Here is a 19,014-nt window from a genome sequence, read left to right as displayed (position 1 = left end):
GTAGAGTACAAAGCACTTGAGATAACTCACATAGCTAAAGAGGCAGAAAAGAAAAGAGACAAAGCAGAATGTCCACTGACAGAATTATGGGACTTTATAAAGCATTCAAACATATGAGTTATAGGTATCCCAGAAGGGGAAGAAGAATGCCCCAGAGGTATGGAAGCCATACTAGAGAATATTATAAAAGAAAATTTCCCAAATATCACCAAAGATTCTGACAATTTTAGAGGAATATTGGACCACAGGTCGCCTCAACTCTAACAGAGCTTCTCCAAGACACATTGTGATGAACCTGTCCAAAGTCAAGACAAAAGAAAAGACTCTGCAAGCTTCCAGGAGTAAGCACCAGTTTACCTACAGGGGCAAATCCATCAGGGTGACTGCAGACTTCTCTAATGAAACTTTCTGAGCAAGAATACAATGGTCATCTACCTTTAATCTACTTAAACAGAATAATTTCCGGTGCAGAATTCTATATTCTGCTAAGCTAAGCTTTAAAATTGATGAAAAAATCAAATCATTTACTAATATACAAAAATTGAGGAAATTCACCACAACAAGACCAGCTCTACAGGAAATACATCAACCTGTTCTACACACTGACCATCACAATGGATCAACAGCAAAGTAAGAATTCAGAAATTAAAGGACAGAGCCTAACTTCCACACTGATGCAAAAGATAAAATTAAGCAATGGATTCTCACAAAATAAGATGAATAGAACACTACCACACTTATCAATTATCTCAATAAATGTTAATGGCTTGAATTCCCCACTAAAGAGGCAAAGATTGGCTGACTGGATTAAAAAACACAAGCCATCCATTTGCTCTCTGCAGGAAACACACCTAGCTTCAAAAGACAAATTAAAACTCCAAGTTAAGGATTGGAAGGCAAATGGAATTCAGAAGAAAAGAAGAGTTGCAATCTTATTTTCAGATACATGTGGATTTAAAGCAACTAAAGTCAAAAAGACAAAGATGGTCACTTTATATTTGTCAAGAGAAAAATACAACAAGAAGACATTTCAATTCTAAATATTTATGCACCAAATTTAAATGCTCCCAGATTCTTGAAACAGACCTTACTCAGTCTGAGCAATATGATATCCTATAATACCATAATAACAGGGGACTTTAATACTCCTCTTACAGAGCTGGACAGAACCTCTAAACATAAATTGAACAAAGATATAAGGGACTTAAATGAGACCCTAGAACAACTGTGCTTGATAGACACATATAGACACTCCATCCCAAAGGTAAAGAATACACATTATTCTCATCGCCCCATGGAACATTCTCCAAAATTGATCATATCCTAGGCCACAAAACAAACCTCAACAGAATCAAAAGAATTGAAATTTTACCTGTATCTTCTCAGACCACAAGGCACTAAAAGTGGAACTCAACTCCAAAAAAAAATGTTCAACCCCACACAAAAGTATGGAAATTGAACAACCTTGTGTTGAATGACAGATGGGTGCAGGAAGAAATAAAACAGGAAATCCTTAACTTCCTTGAGCATAACAACAATTAAGACACAAGCTACCAAAACATGTGGGATACTGCAAAAACAGTAGTAAGAGGAAAATTTATCGCTTTAGATGCCTACATTCAAAAAACAGAAAGAGAGTGTATCAACAAACTCACAAGCCATCTTATGAAATTGGAAAAAGAAGAACAATTTAAGCTTAAACCCAGCAGAAGAAAAGAAATCTCCAAAATTAAATCAGAGATCAATGAAATTGAAATCAAAAGAATCATTCAGAAAATTAATAAAATAAGGAGTTGGTTTTTTGAAAAAATAAATAGAATAGATAAATTTGGCCAGACTAATGAAAAATAGAAAAGTAAAATTTCTAGTAACATCAGTCAGAAATAGTAAAAGAGAAATAACAAATGATGCCACAGAGATAAAAGAGATTAACTCTGAATATTACCAGAAACTCTATGCCCAGAAATTTAACACTGTGAAGGAAATGGATGAATACTTGGGATCACCCCCTCTCCCTAGACTCAGCCAGAAAGAAATAGAGCTCCTGAACAGACCAATGTCAAGCACTGAGATTAAAGAAACTATACAAAATCTTCCAACAAAAAAAAATGCCCCGGTCCAGATGGCTTCACACCAGAATTCTATCAAACCTTCAAGGAACAGCTTATTCCTGTACTGCAGAAATTAATCCAAAAAATTGAGGAGGAAGGAATCTTCCCCAACATGTTCTATGAAGCAAACATCACCCTGATATCAAAACCAGGAAAAGGCCCAACTAAAAAGGAGAATTTCAGACTAATTTCACTAACAAATATAGGTGCAAAATTTTTAAACAAAATCCTAACCAATAGATTACAGCTTAGCATCAAAAAAGTCATACGTCGTGATCAAGTAGGTTTCATCCCAAGGATTCAAGGCTGGTTTAACATATGCAAGTCCATAAACGTTATCCACCATATTAACAGAAGCAAAAACAAAGACCATATGATTCTCTCAATAGATGCAGAAAAAGCATTCGATAAAATCCAGCATCCTTTTCTAATTAGAACACTGAAGAATATAGGCATATGTGGCACATTTCTGAAACTGATTGAAGCTATCTATCACAAACCAACAGCTAATATTTTACTGAATGGAGTAAAACTCAAAGCTTTTCCTCTTAGAACTGGAACCAGACAAGGTTGTTCTCTGTCACCATTACTATTCAATGCAGTGCTGGAAGTTCTAGCCAATACAATTAGGCAATGCAAGGAAATAAAGGGCTTCCAAATGGGGGCAGAGGAGGTCAAACTCTCCCTCTTTGCTAACGATATGATCTTATACTTAGAGAACTCCAAAGACTCAACCACAAGACTCCTGGAAGTTATCAAAAAATATAGTAATGTCTCAGGATATAAAATCAATGACCACAAATAAGTTCCCTTTGTATACACCAATAACAGTCAAGATGAGAGGCTAATTAAGGACACAACTCCCTTCACCATAGCTTCAAAGAAAATGAAATACCTACAATTGAATTCTGCCACCACCTTGTGCTGTCTATACAATTTGGGGGCAAGAACATTGGTCCTCTGAGTTTCCTTTAGAAAATAAGAATGAATAAATGTCTAATGTGTCTACTTCATAGAATGTCTATAAGGCCCTAATGCACATGAATCATCAGAATCAAAACATGATTTCATGCAGCCACCCTTACTCCAGTGAAAACCAAACCACGATTAATAAAGTGCCAAGTCTGTTTTGCTATCAAAAAAAAAAAAGAAAGAAAATGAAATACCTAGGAATATACCTAACGAAGGAGATGAAGGACCTCTGTAATGAAAATTATGAAATCCTAAGAAAGGAAATAGCAGAGGATATTAACAAATGGAAGAACATACCATGCTCATGGCTAGGAAGAATCAACATTGTTAAAATGTCTATACTTCCCAAAGCAATCTACCTATTCAATGCCATCCCTATTAAGATCCCAACATCATACTTTCAAGATTTGGAAAAAAGGATTCTGTGTTTTGTATGGAACCAGAAAAAAAAAACCGTATAGCTAAGGTGGTTCTTAGTAATAAAAACAAAGCTGGTGGCATCACCATACCAGATTTTAGGCTGTACTACAAAGTCATAGTGGTCAAGACAGCAGGATACTGGCACAAAAATAGAGACATAGATATTTGGAATTGAATAGAAAAACAGGAAATGAAACTAACATCTTACAACCACCTAATCTTTGATAAACCAAACAAGAACATACCTTGGGTAAAAGACTCCCTATTAATAAACGATGCTGGGAGAACTGGATATCCACATGGAAAAGACTGACACCTGACCCACACCTTTCTCCACTAACAAAAATTGATTAGATAAAGGACTTAAATTTAAGGCATAGAACAATAAAAATCCTCAAGTAAAGCATAAGAAAAACACTGGAAGGTATTGGCCTGGGGAAAGACTTCATGAAGAAGACTGCCATGGCAATTGTAACAACAACAAAAATAAACAAATGGGACTTAATGAAACTGAAAGGCTTTTGTAAAGCTAAGGAGACAAAAACCAAAGCAAATAGACAACCTACACAATGAGAAATGATATTTGTATATTTTGAATTAGACAAAAGATAACTAGGATCTATAGAGAACTCAAATTAATCCACATGAAAAAAAGCCAACAATCCCATATATCAATGGGCAAGAGACATGACTAGAACCTTCTCTAAAAAAGACAGATGAATGGCTGACAGACATATGAAAAAACGCTCATCATCCCCAATTATTAGAGGAAGCAAATCAAAGCCACTCTGAGACACCATCTAACTCCAGCGAGAATGGCCCACATCACAAAATCTCAAAACTGCAGATGCTGGCATGGATGTGGAGAGAAGGGAACACTTTTACACTGCTGGTGGGACTGCAAACTAATACAACCTTGTTGGAAGTATGGAGAACCTTCAAAGAACTCAGGCTAGACCTCCCATTTAACCCTGCAATCCCATTACTGGGCATCTACCCAGGAGGAAAAAAAATTCGTTTATCATAAGGACTTGCACTAGACTGTTTATTGTAGCTCAATTTACAATCGCCAACATGTGGAAACAGCCTAAATGCCCACCAACCACCAACCCAGGAATGGATTAACAAGCTGTGGTGTCTGTACACCATGGAATACTATTCAGCCATTTAAAAAAATGGAGACTTTACAGCCTTTATATTAACCTGGATGGAAGTGGAACACATTATTCTTAGTAAAGCATCACAGTGGGTGGGTCCAGAGAACAAGGCATCTAGACTTACAGTACTTTCCCTAAAGGAAGTCAGAGGATTATTATGCAAGAAGCCTGGGAGGGAAGATGGGCAGCCAGAAAACAACTAACTACTGCCAACAATCTCAAAAAATCTTTCATTCATACATTTATTTGAGCATATTTACTGATGAATGTGATAATCAGTTATGAAGAACAGTATAAAATGAGCCTAGAAAAGTAGAACTTGAGGCTAGCACCAAGGACATGGCTGATTCTAGCTCCTAGGATCTATTTCAGCCAGTATACTTTATCTTGATCTCTCCAGTTGCTGTGGGAGGGATCAGGCTTGCTGTATCCAGGACAGAGGTCAGCAAGGGAGTTATTACACACTGGCACGAGGCGCATTTTCCTCTGCATTCAAAGATACTGCTATTACACACCTGGGCTGAACTGGAAACCTTGAGTTGTATTATGGCTACAGCCCTTGATTTGTGTCAATAACTCTTTTCTTCCCTCCGATCCTTCCTTACTTCCCCAAATGACTCATCTATCACAAGTGTTCAATAAATGCCTGAGTGCAAGAATGAATGAACAGGAGTCTAGACTGGCCTAGTTGGGATCTAGAACTTTGATGACAACTTTTACTAGTTAAACTTAAAAATTCCCATAAAAGAAGTGGCCAATACCCATGAATCAAAGATTGTACCTAGTGCTTTTCCTGGCTGCATGTCAATCTTTACAGTGAGGTCTGCTTTGTATGTCCTCATCCATCACCATACGATATGTATATTTCCAAGATTTCCTGCTCCAGTACAAACCTTACCTCAACACATTTTTTCAAGGTGTGCTGCTAAAACGAGATATTGCCGGAGATGCCCTAGAGGAAGCTGACAGTTTACTAGAGCAGTGGTCCCTAACTTTTATTTTATTATTAAATCATAGCTGTGTACATTAATGTGATCATGGGGCACAATACACTGGTTTTATAGACCATTTGACATATTTTCATCACACTGGTTAACATCACCATCCTGGCTTTTTCTTAGTTATTGTGTTAAGACATTTATATTCCACATTTACTAAGTTTCACATGTACCCTTGTAAGATACACCATAGGTGTAATTTCACCAATCACATTCCCCCTGCCCATCCTCCCCCCTCGCACCCCTCCTTCTCCCCCTTCCCCATATTCTTAAGTTATAACTGGGTTATAGCTTTCATATGAAAGCTATAAATTAGTTTCATAGTAGGGCTGAGTACATTGGATACTTTTTCTTCTATTCTTAAGATACTTTACTAAGAAGAATATATTCCAGCTCCATACATATAAACATGAAAGAGGTAAAGTCTCCATCATTCTTTAAGGCTCCTTAATATTCCCTGGTGTACATATACCACACTTTATTAATCCATTTGCAGATTGATGGGCACTTGGGCTTTTCCCGTGACTTAGCAATTATGAATTGGGCTGCAATAAACATTCTGGTACAAATATCTTTGTTATAATGTGATTTTTGGTCTTCTGGGTATATACATAGTAGAGGAATTATAGAATTGAATGGCAGATCTATTTTTAGATCTGTAAGTGTTCTCCAAACAACTTTCCAAAAGGAATGTATTAATTTGCATTCCCACCAGCAGTGTAGAAGTATTCACTTTTCTCCACATCCACACCAACATCTCTGGTCTTGGGATTTTGTGATATGGCTAATCTTACTGGAGTTAGATGATATCTCAAAGTAGTTTTGATTTGCATTTCTCTGATGATTAAGGATGATGAGCATTTTCTCATGTGTCTGTAGGCCTTGTGCCTGTCTTCTTCAGAGAAGTTTCTTTTCAAGTCCCTGGCCCAGCCTGGAATGGGATCACTTATTCTTTTCTTGTTATATGTTTGAGTTCTCTGTGGATTCTGGTTATTAAACCTTTGTCAGAGACATAACCTGGAAATAACCTCCCATTCTGAGGGCTGTCTGCTTGCTTTACTTACTGTGTTCATGGCTGTGCAGAACCTTTTTAGTTTGATCAGGTCCTAGTAGTGTATTTTTGAAGCTGCTTCAATTGCCCAGGGGATCCTCCTCATAAAATACTCCCCCAGACCGATTTCTTCAAGCGTTTCCCCTGCACTTTCTTCTAGTATTTTTGTAGTTTCATATCTTAAGTTTAAATATTTAGTACAGTGAGAGTCTATCTTAGTTAATGTGAAAGGTGTGGGTCCAGTTTCAGTCTTCTACAGGTTGCCAGCCAGTTCACCCAGCACCATTTGTTAAATAGGGAATCTTTTCCCCGTTGAATGTTTTTAATTGGCTTGTCAAAGATCAAATAATGGTAAGTAGCTGGGTTCACCTCTTGGTTCTCTATTCTGTTCCATACATCTACCTTTCTGTTTTTGTGCCAGTAGCATGCCGTTTTGATCACTATCAATTTATAGTATAGTCTGAGGTCTGGTAGCATGATTCCTCCTGCTTTGTTTTTATTTCTGAGTAATGTCTTGGCTATTCAAGGCTTATTCTGTTTCAATGTAAAACGAAGTATTATTTTTTCAAGATCTTTAAAGTATAACTGTGGAGCTTTAATAGGGATTGTGTTGAAATTATATATTGCTTTGGGTAGTATGGACATTTTAACAATGTTGATTCTTCCCAGCCATGAGCATGGTATGTTTTTCCATTTGTTAACATTTTCAGCTATTTCTTTTCTTAGAGTTTCATAGTTCTCTTTATAGAGATCTTTCACATCCTTTGTTAAATAAACTCCCAAATATTTCATCTTCTTTGGCACTACTGTGAATGGAATAGAGTCCTTAACTGTTCTTTCAGCTTGACTATTGTTGGTATATATAAAGGCTACCAATTTATGAATGGTGATTTTGTAACCTGAGACACTGTTATATTCCTTGATCACTTCTAAGAATTTTGGAGTAGAATCCCTGGTGTTTTACAGATATACAATCATATCATCTGCGAAGAGCGAAAGTTTGATCACTTCTGATCCTATATGGATACCCTTGATCACCTTTTCTTCCCTAATCGTGATGGCTAAAACATCCATTACAATGTTAAACAGCAGTGGAAATAATGGGCAGCCTTGTCTGGTTCCTGATCTGAGTGGAAATGATTTCAATTTAACTCCATTCAATACGATATTGGCTGTGGGTTTCCTGTAGATGGTCTCTATCAGTTTAAGAAATGTCCCTTCTATACCAATTTTCTTAAGTGTTCTGATCATGAAGGATGCTGGATATTATCAAAAGCTTTTTCTGCATCAATTGGGAGAATCATACGGTCTTTGTTTTCTAATTTGTTTATGTACTGAATTATATTTATAGATTTACATGTAGTGAACCAGCCTTGAGACCATGGGATAAAACCAACTTGGTCATGATGTATAATTTGTTTGATGTGTTGCTGGATTCTGTTTGTTAGGATCTTGTTGAATATTTTTGCATCTATATTCATTAGTGATATTGGTCTATAATTTTCTTCTCTTATTGGGTCTTTTCCTGGTTTGGGGATCAGGGTGATGTTTGCTTCATAGAACATGTTGGGTTCTTGTTTTTCTATATTTTGGAACAGGTTGAGTAATATAGGTACTAGTTCGTCTTTAAAGGTTTGGTAGAATTCTGATGTGAAGCCACGTGGTCCCAGGCTTTTCTTTTTATGGAGATTTTGTATGGTTGATTGAATTTCAGAACTTGATATAGGCCTGTTCAACATTTCCACTCAATTCTGGCTAAGTTTTGGAAGGTGACTTGTTTCCAAGTATTGTTCAATTTCCTTCAGATTTTCATATTTCTGAGAATAAAGTGTCTTGTAATATTCGTTAAGGATTTTTTGAATTTCTGAGGAGTCTGTTGTTATTTCATCTTTCTAATTTTTGATTGATGAAATTAGAGATTTTACTCTTTTTTTCCTGGCTAGGTTAGCCAAAGGTTTATCTATTTTATTGACCTTTTCAGAAAACCAACTTTTTGATTTATTGATCTGTTGTATAATTCTTTTGTTTTCAATTTCATTTAATTCTGCTCAAATTTTGGTTATTTCTTTTCTCTACTGGGTTTGGGGTTAGAATGTTCTTCCTTTTCCATTTGTTTGAGATGTCCCATTAAGTTCTTACCTTCCTCTCTTTCCATTCTCTTGAAGAAGGCTTGTGGTGCTATAAATTTCTCTCTTACGACTGCCTTTGCAGTATCCCAAAGGTTCTGATAATTTGTGTCTTCATTGTCATTTTGTTCCAAAAATTTGGTAATTTCCTTCTTAATCTCATCTCTGACCCAGCTATCCTTCAGCATAAGGTTATTTAACTTCTATGTTTTTGTGTGAGTATGCAGATTCCTGTTGTTTCTGAGTTCAACTTTTATTCCATGCTGGTCTGAGAGGATGCAAGAAATAATTTCTATTCCTTAAAATTTACTGAGGTTAGACGTGTGACCTAAGATGTGATCAGTTTTGGAGTATGTTTTGTGGGCTAATGAGAAGTATGTGTAGTTTTGTCGGGATGAAATGTTCTGTAGATGTCTGCTAAATCCAAATGTTGAATGGTTAGGTGTAAGTCTAAAATTTCTTTGCTCAGCTTCTTATTGGAGGATATATCCAACACTGCCAAAGGAGTGTTGAAATCTCCGACTATTATGGAGCTGGAGGAAGTCAAGTTGCTCATGTCTGTTAGAGTTTCTCTTATAAATTGAGGCGCATTCTGGTTGGGTGCATAAATATTAATAATTGAAATCTCATCATATTGAGTATTACCCTTACAAATATGAAGTGACCATTCTTATCCTTCCTTATTTTGGTTGGTTTAAAGCCTATTGCATCTGCAAATAGAATTGCAACACCTGCTTTTTTCTGCTTTCCATGTGCCTGAAATATGGATGACCATCCTTTCACCCTGAGTCTATATTTATCTTTTAAGGTAAGATGTGATTCTTGTATGCAGCAAATATCTGGCCTGAGGTTTTGTATCCAGTCAGCCAACCTGTGCCTCTTTGGAGGACAGTTTGAGCTGTTCACATTAATGGAGAATATTGATAAGTCTGGTAAAATTTGGGGTATCGAGCTTTTTGAAAGTCCAGTGGACATTTTTAATCCTTTTGCCACTGTGGAAGTTGGAGTTTGATCAAAAGTTTCTGAGTGAGTTTACTTTTATGGTAGAGGATTGGGCTGGTCATTATGGAGGATAGGTCTGAGAATATCCTGAAGAGCTGGTTTGGTTATGGCAAATTTCTTCAACATGTTAATGTCATTAAAGTATTTAATTTCTCCATCATAAATGAAACTCATTTTAGCTGGATATAGGATCCAGAGTTAAAGTTATTTTGTTTTAGATTAAAAGTCAATGACCACCCTTTTCTGTCTTGAAAGGTTTCAGCAGAGAGATCTACAGTCATTCTACTATTTTTCCCTTTGTAGGTAATGGTTTTCCTACATCTGGCTGCTTTCAAAATTTTCTCCTTCATATTAACATTAGTGAAGTTAATTATGATGTTCCTGGAGGATGTCTTATTCAGGTTGAGTCGTGCTGGGGTTCTGAAACTGTCTGCTATCTGAATTTCAGAATCTCTTGGCATGTCTGGAAAATTCTCTTTCGTGATTTCATGGAAAAGGGCCTCTGTGCCTTGAGAAGCCATTCATCACTTTCAGGGATTTCCATGAGGCAGATATTAGCCTTCTTCTAATTATCCCAGAGCTCTCTGAGAGAATGATCCATTTTTGCTCTCCATTTCTCTTCCTCTTTGAGAATTTGGGAGCATTCAAAAGCTTTGTCTTCAATGTCAGAAATCCTTTCTTCTGCTTGCTCTACTCTGTTACTGAGGGATTCTACTGTATTTTTCAGATGTTTGAGGACTGCAAGTTCTTGCTTCAATGTGTCAAAATCTTTCATGGTTTTGTCTTTAAATTCACTGAATCTTGAGACAACTTTTGAATTTCTCCTCAAATTTCTAATTCCAACTTTTGAATGTCTCCTCGAATTTCTAATTCCAAATTTTCCTCCATTCTATTAATCTTCCTGGCAATCCAAATTCTGAATTCGCTTTCTGACATCTCAGCCAGCTATTTATGAATGCGATCTTCAGTTACATCTGCCATATCTTTCCTTCGGGGGAGGATTGATCCACTCTGGTTATTCATGTTACCAGAGTTTTACTGCTGATTCTGCCCCATGATTATTTTACACCATTTCACTTTTCCCCTGGAGCTTTGCCAAGGACCTGTACAGTGCTACAGCCTGAGAAACTGGGGACCTGTTTGGTATGGTTGTGCTAAGTGGCTCTGTCTTGTTTTCAGCTGGTCTCTGTCCAACCCTAGCGAAACAGTTACTCTGGGTTGAAGTCTCAGCTGTGGAGAAATACCAGCAATTAAGTCACCCTGGCCCCCACAGGTAACAACTGGAAAAGGAAAATGAAACTTTCCTACAACCACACACCCAGGGCACCACTTGGATAGTCCTCAGGTGATTGGCTTAGTTCATAAGGTCCAAATCAATTGTCTCAGTCAGCACCTGTCTCAGGTGGGAGAGTTAAAAAGGTCTCTGGCAACTAGATTAGTTGGGGTCTGCTGACAACTCAAATATGACTGCTCTGTGTTCCATGAGGTCAGGAGGACCCACCCAGCAAATAGATTATTCTGGGAAGGTTGATGCCTCCTTCCCCACCTTGCACCTCTGTCATACCCAGTCACTGATAACCCCGCAGGGCTTTGACCCAGTTGCCTCCAATGAGCAGATACTCCAGGGTTTTGCACCTGCCTGAATCACAAGGAGATTTATGTCTGCTCAGCCAGGCTGCTGCTTTCTGCCATTATCTGGCAGGGGGAGGTGAGTCCTGACAACCTCGGGAGGCTGGGGGTGTTCACTCAGTTCCATCCCCGCCCCTGATTGATGTTACTAACAGAACAGAACAACTTTGCGGGAATTTGTTTCTGTCCCTGCTAAATTCCCCTGCAGAAGAGAAGCTGTTTTGAGTTCCCAGAACCTGTGCCTCAGGCCCTGTTTTTGCCACTGTATGGTCTCAGCTGTTGTTTGTATTCGCAGCACGGTTACCTGTCAGTTCCAGACTCTGCCTGCCCTCCTTTGTTTAGGCTGATTATCCCCTCAGGGCCAGGTGTGTTTTAGGCTCAGTAAAGCTGTCCTCTGGGTCAGCCCCACCGTGGGAATCTCCCAGCTCTGCGCATGCGTTTTCTAGTCCCTGTGCTCCACCCAGGTTGGTACCACTTCAGACAAACCCTTCACTCATGGGCCCTGCGTTTCCACCCCAGATCTGTTCCTCAGGGGGTTGCCACCTGAGAAGATGCCCAGCCTCCTCTCATTGCCCAAAGAGACAGGGGGGTGTGACTCCAGAATATCTGAGGGTGAGCCCTATTGTTGCCAAAAACAGCTGCTGCTCTGCACCTCGGGGCACCACCGCTCCGGCGTGGTTCCCTCTCAGCTGACCATCCTCTCCTCATTCTCGTGCCGCAGAATCAGCACTGACCAGCTGCAGTCCAGGCCCTGTCCACATCCTTCGAGAAATCACCCTAGAATCTGGACTCCTAGGGGACAGGCCTCCAGACCTCAGTGAGTGGAGGGGAGTGCTGGAAGCTCAGAATTTCAGGTAGATAATACATACAGTTTTACACAGTTTTATGCCTGGCAGGAGAGTACCATAGCACCCTAATAGGGGAAGTAGGTCCAGTTTTTAGAGGGTCTTTCCCGTAGAGTATAATGGGAGGACATTTGAACTCTGCTCATTTGTTTATGGGGTACTCCGAGCCATTCTTATGGAGGAGGGGACTGTCATCCACTTGGTGATGGATTTTGCACCTTTCATTTGTATCCGTGGAGTCACAGCTCGCCTCAGCAGGGTTGATGTGTGTTCTTCAACATTCTTTCATGGTGCAGGTCTAATCCACCAGATTACTTGCTAAATTTCTGTCCTTTAACTCTCCTTCTGGACAGGAGCCTCTGTGGAAAGCTGGCTTCAGTCAGCCATCTTGTCTCCGCCTCTGGTCCCTAACGTTTTTGATACCAGTGATCAGTTTCATGGAAGAAAATTTTTCCAGGGATTAAGAGAGGGGTGCATTCAATTCTTAGAAGGAGCTTGCAAGCTAGATCCCTCATGTGTGCAGTTTATACTTAAGAATCTCCTGTGAAAATCTAATGCTCTGACTTATATGATAGGAGATGGAGCTCAGGCTGTGATGTGAGCTATAGGGAGTGGCTGTGAACGCAGATGAAGCTTCACTCACTCACCACCACTCACTTCTGCTGTGCAGCCCAGTTCCTAACAGGCCACGAACAGTACTGGTCCTTGGCCCTGGGTATTGGGGACCATGACACTGAAGATGCATAAATATAGGCACAAAAGTTTGGGATGGAGGTATAACAGTGTGGTAGAAGCTCCTCTGTCCAAACCTCGTAAGGTTACTGTGAGAATTTAAAGCCTGGCACATAGTGCATGCCCAAGATAGGTAGATTGTCTAAAGAACTGTGGAGACACAACACTCCTCTGGAACAGGATTGTCTTTTTCCTGTCAGTAGGTCTTTCATCACAGTGAAGAGACTTAGATAAAAGGTTGGGTCATAAGAAATGGTCAGTAGGTTGGCCCTGTGGCTCAAAGGAGTAAGGCGCCAGCCCCATGTGCTGGAGGTGGTGGGTTCAAACCCAGCCACAATCAAAAACTGCCAAAAAAAAAAAAAGAGAGAGAGAGAGAAGAAAAAAGAAAGAAAGAAAGAAATGGTCAGTTAGGTGAGCCTCATCATCAGCTTAGAAGGCTGTTAGTCTGATGAAGGGACCCTATCCCATCTCCAAAAGGAATCAGAAACTCCTGAACAAAGTTAAAATAAGAACCTTGACAGATTTGTAAGGCCAGGCAATTCCCTCTGTTCTTGGGTTGGCCCAATAGCTTCCCTGGAGTGAGCTACTGCAAATCCTTAAAAGTACTATTCAGCCATTAAAAAAAATGGAGACTTTACATCCTTCGTATTAACCTGGATGGACGTGGAAGACATTATTCTTAGTAAAGCATCACAAGAATGGAGAAGCATGAATCCTATGTAATCAATTTTGATATGAGGACAATTAATGACAATTATGGTTATGGGGGGGAACAGAAAGAGGGAAGGAGGGAGGTGGGTGGGGCCTTGGTGTGTGTCACACTTTATGGGGGCAAGACATGATTGCAAGAGGGACTTTACCTAACAATGGCAATCAGTGCAACCTGGCTTATTGTACCCTCAATGAATCCCCAACAGTAAAAAAAAAAAAAGTAAGCAAGCCACAGCGGTGGTCCTTGGAATCAGCAGGTCTCCTGCACCACTTTCCACAGCTCATCTCAGGGAGGGAAGGGAGGAGACTGGAGGAAAAGTAGCTAAAAAAGAGCAAGGTCAGACAGAGGACTAAAGGCCAGTACCTGGAAGGAAAGGAGAACATGGAACCAGGAAAGGGAAGCTTCAAGAGGAAGACTGCTGGGAAGCCCTGACAGAGAACTGAGAGAGCCAAACTTCGCCACTGCTGGGGCCCCTGGGGATACGATTAACCAGACAACAGGGGCTCAGAAGCACTGCAGAAGGATCATTAGCTCTCAAGCCGCATTGCTGCTCACATCTGAAATGAGTCTGGATTCAGAAGCCTGGTGCCGAGCTGAGTGTGGTGGATCAGGAGTGAAGTGCATGGCTTAATCAGGGGCAGGAAAGCTGCTGACAAATTACAGTGTGATTTGTCATCATCATCTCAGAACTTGGCAAGTGTTTGTCCCTGAAAGAATCAATACCTGGAGGGAGAAGGGCTATATTTTTAGAAACTCCTGGTTGGGAAATATATTTCAAGTGAGTTGAGAGTTTATTTATGTTGGCACCCCCACAGATCCAATGGACAGGATATTTATATGAAGCCAGAAAATGCTATCATTTCTTCAAATCAAGTTGCCCCTCTGAACAGCTGTACCTTGAAGCTTTCAGTGACAAATTTACTCCCTATGCTAACAGCTCTACCCAGGAAACCATTTTCAATCCCACCTTTAGCACTACTACCTTCCATTTGCATAGCATGTTATATGTTCAAAACTTCACACAGATTCTGTTTTCTGGAGCACAAATGAGATGGGCAGGGCAGGCAGTGTTAGCCTGATTCTACAGATGACAAAATGGAGGCTTAAGATGCAAACATGGTATTAATTAGGTGATGTGGAGGAGAGTTAGAAAGCAAGATCTCTCCACCTCCGGTTGTGTTTTACTCCCTTTGGAGCTTGAAATATCTTAGAGAAGTAAACAATCAAGGATGTGTTTAAATGATGTCTAAGGGGTGCTTTCACCAGGAGGCAATGAACAAATCCCAGCCCTGGTAGTAACATAGGCAGCCTGCTTCACCTTTCTGAGTCACAGATGTCCCATCTGTAAAGAGTAGGGAAAACTGAAGTTCCTACTTCATAGAATAATTGTAAGCTTGGAAATTAGTACTATGTATAATAAAATCGTCTTTACGGAGTCTGGCAGAAATAAAAGTATATCTGTTAAATACTATTTATTTTGTTTGATGAGCTACTATTTTTAAGGCATTTTTAAAATAGCAAAACAAATTGAAACAATGTAAATATTTAACAGCAAAATAGTAAAAGGAAACAAGGTGCAGTCATACAGTAGGTATCTGTAATCCTAGCACTCTGGGGGCCAAGGTAGGTGGATGGCTTGAGCTCAAGAATTCAAGACTAGTTTGAGCAGGGTCAGACCCAGTCTTTACTAAAAATAGGAAAACTAGCTGGGCATTGTGATTGGCACCTGTAGTCCCAGCTACTTGGGAAGCTGAGTCAAGAGAATCTCTCAAGCCCTAGAGTTTGAGGTTGATGTGAGCTATGACACCACAGCACTCCACCCAGAGCAACAGATTGAAACTCTATCTCAAAAAATAAAGATGTAGAAAGAGTTAATAACATAAAAATGTCTAAGATATGTGAACACTAAATTTTATTTTTGAAATGCATCCATGTATATGTGGATAGTTACAGAAGGTGCCAAATAAATAAGTGCACATTTTAGGAAAAAGAACTATCCTATTCATGCCTATCACATGGTGACACTAGCATTTATGTAATTAATGCCATCTTTTGATTGAACGTCATACTACACTTTGCTATCATAGTTCAATTCAACGTTGGAATGTAATATATAGATAACATCTCTTAAAATGTATATACATTTTTTAGCACCCTCTGTATATAGGTGTGTGGATATATATACACACACACCTAGAGATTTACATAAGTATGTAGCTGCAGATATCTCTAGATGGTGTGGTTTATAATCCCTTCTTTCTGCTGATCTATTTCTATGGCGTCTAACATAGTAGCCACTGGCCACATACAGCTATTTTACTTTCAATTCATTAAAATCAAATGAAATGAAAAAAATTATTTCTCAGACTTCAAGTGCTTGACAGCCACCTGTTAGGAGGGGCTTCTGTATTGCACAACACAGACTTGGAGTATCTCCATCATGGCAGGAAGTTACATTGCACAGCACTGGGAAATGAGATCAGGGCAGTGACTGCCCTCCACTCTGCATCCAGCTTCTCATTTACATCTACTTTCCCCTCCTTGATGAGGATTTAACTCTTTTCTTCTGACACATTAGGACTATCACAATGTGACAAAGCAGGGATTACCTTATTTGTAATGGTTATAACAGTGATTAGCTCTCCCCATGATCCCATTAAGACTAGATCCCTCTGAATTATTAATAATGACCTCACAGAGTCCTCTCTCTCACAGGAAGTGCAGTTCCAACCAGAACGTTTCTGCAATACCATCGTGTGTGAGAAGCCCAACAACCACCTCAACAGGTTTAAGGGTTATATGTAAGTATCTGAGGCCCCTGCACTGCTGGAAATAGCTCCTCTGCAACTAGAAAATATATTTTCTTGAAATAATAAAACAGATGACCATCTGGATCCTAAGAAAGTATGTTTCCTTTATATTTATTTCCATAAAGAAGTCTAGAGAATCTAAGTTGCAAAATTTTTCTCTTTTTTTTTCCTTTTGTTATTGTTGAGTGACAATTAATTATATTTATCTTGCAAGGCTAAATTAAATTCACCAGTGATTTTTTTTAGAACCTTTGTCAAATAGCATCAAAATCAAGATTGTGTTATGATTCACAGGATGCAAACATGATTTAATTAAGATGGATTAATTAATTAAGATTGATTAAAAGTGCCCCTATTGTATTGTAGGTATGAATGGGGACTTTGAAGTTTGAAAGACCTGAGTTTGAATCAGGGATCTGCCAATTACAAGCTATTTGACCTTGAGTAAATTAATTAACCTCTCAGGGCCTTGGTTTCCACATCTAAAAAATGAAGATTATAATAGCTACATTATAAGATCTTTCTTTTCTAAGAATCAAGTGGTTTTTCAGATCCAAAGCCCTTGCCCAGCAACTGGCAAAGAGTAAACTCAGTAAATAGTGGCTGCCACCATTGGGAATATTGTTATTTTTGTTCTCAATTCTGGTTCACCCTAAGAATTTCACTGTAATAAAAGCGATAGTAACAGATGTGCGTAAATGCCCTGATGCAGTGCTTCCCTAGTTTTTAGAGCACTCCAATGAACATCATCTCGGGCGTCCTCAAACTTTTTAAACAGGGGGCCAATTCACTGTCCCTCAGACTGTTGGAGGGCCAGACTATAGTTTAAAAAAAAAACAACTATGAGTAAATTCCTATGCACACTGCACATATCTTATTTTGAAGTAGAAAAACAAAACAGGAACAAATACAATCACACTGTCTCATGTGGCCTGTGGGCCACAGTTTGAGGACCCCTGAAGCAATCTTCACAACAACCAAAGGAAGTGAGTTGCATGATCTCTATTATTTGGATAAGGATTCTGATGACCTAAGACTTTTCAGGATTCTCCCAAAGTCACACAGCAGGTACAAGTCAAAGCCAGGACTTAACTATAGGTCTTCTGACCCAGCTCCAATGTGTTTTCTACCACCGTGCAGTACAGAGCTCAGCCCCATTAAGCCAACTTCACCAGTAGGGCCTGGAACAGGACTTAAGAAGCTTCCTTGGAATGCAGGTGTCTCCATTTTCCTCCACTCACATTTTCTCAGGCCATATGGGAGGAATGCAAGAGGACCAACGATAAGAACAATACAGGAGAAACAGTAGCTTTTAAAGGCAAATTGCTTTTAAAATGTTCAGAAAGAGTAGATGGAGACAGGCAGAGAAGGGTAGGAGGTCCTGGGGAACAGGAGAACTTCATTAGGGCCGTTTGATAAGGAAGAGCCTGACACTGCCATTGAAAGGAGGGCACTTCTCATGCTTGAGGTTTGTAGATTCCCTTCATCCCAAATCGCCCATGCCTGAGCCATTCTGCTTATCTTCTGAGAGAATAGCCTCATTACTGGGTTTCTGTTATGACTCTTTCTTCCCCCAAACAGCTCATGCCAGCAGCCCTCTTTCTAAGTGTCAACCTAGGCTCCAACCTGGCCCTCTCAGGCAGATTTCAGAACATTACTTTCCCAGCTTCACTCAACCCCCAGCACTTCCTGGTGTCTGTTCCTGGAGGCCTGTCTTTCTCCCCCTTGCTGGGCCTCCTGGGTAAGCCCTAGAAGTCTACCCTGCTAATGATAGAGAATTCTTCACTGAGGTCCTGCACCCTCGCTATCAGGCCCTGTGCCCACAGGTGGTCTGCACCCTCCTCCTGAGCAGACCACTGGTTTGATGCCTTTAGGTTTCCCAGAAGCTTCTGTGGGTCCCATTAATTTAGAAGATCCCTGTCAGCTAGAAGATGAACAGCTTTTAACAAAGTGTTTAAAGATTAGGGTGTCAGATTTGAAAATGCAACTTTTAAACAGAAGGATCTCTGTAGATGAGAGAGAGCAATGGTCATCAGCCAGAGGCAATCACCATCACCATCACCCCAATCAGGGAACATTTGGCAATGTCTGGAGACATTTCTGGTTGTGAAACTGAGGAGGGCTGCTGCTGGCATCAAGTGAGTAGAGGACAGGGATGTTGGCAAACATCCTAAAATGCATGGGATAGCACCCCAACAAAGAATTATCCAGCCTCAAAATGTTAATAGTGCTAAGGTTGAGAAATTCTGCCCTAGAGTCAGTAAAGTAGAGCATCCCTGTAAACCAAGAGCACCAAACAGAACAGCAGCTGTAAACATCTAGTCCTTTCCCACCATCCAGTGAAAATGAGATACTATGACTAGGGGAAGGAGAAGTCTCTATCATAGGTTATCCTCTCAGAGAATCATAAAAATGTTCTTGAAACCACAAGTTATTGACAGAAACACAT

At 39.7% G+C, this 19,014-nt stretch overlaps 1 protein-coding gene across 2 annotated transcripts in view; it reads left to right on the top strand.

Moving 5' to 3' along the window:
• The window catches only part of ATP10B (ATPase phospholipid transporting 10B (putative)), a 443,089-nt gene that overhangs the window by 349,923 nt on the left and 74,152 nt on the right, over positions 1–19,014 (top strand). For both annotated transcript variants that reach the window (XM_053567374.1, XM_053567375.1), the window contains one exon: positions 16,471–16,556. In XM_053567374.1, the coding sequence (XP_053423349.1) occupies positions 16,471–16,556 (86 nt within the window). The remainder of the gene's footprint in view (positions 1–16,470; positions 16,557–19,014) is intronic.

This window comes from Nycticebus coucang, chromosome 17 (assembly GCF_027406575.1).
Source record: "Nycticebus coucang isolate mNycCou1 chromosome 17, mNycCou1.pri, whole genome shotgun sequence".
NCBI classification, from domain to species: domain Eukaryota; kingdom Metazoa; phylum Chordata; class Mammalia; order Primates; family Lorisidae; genus Nycticebus; species Nycticebus coucang.
The sequence above is the reverse complement of the archived record's forward strand: the minus strand, read 5'-3'. Positions and strand labels throughout refer to the sequence as shown.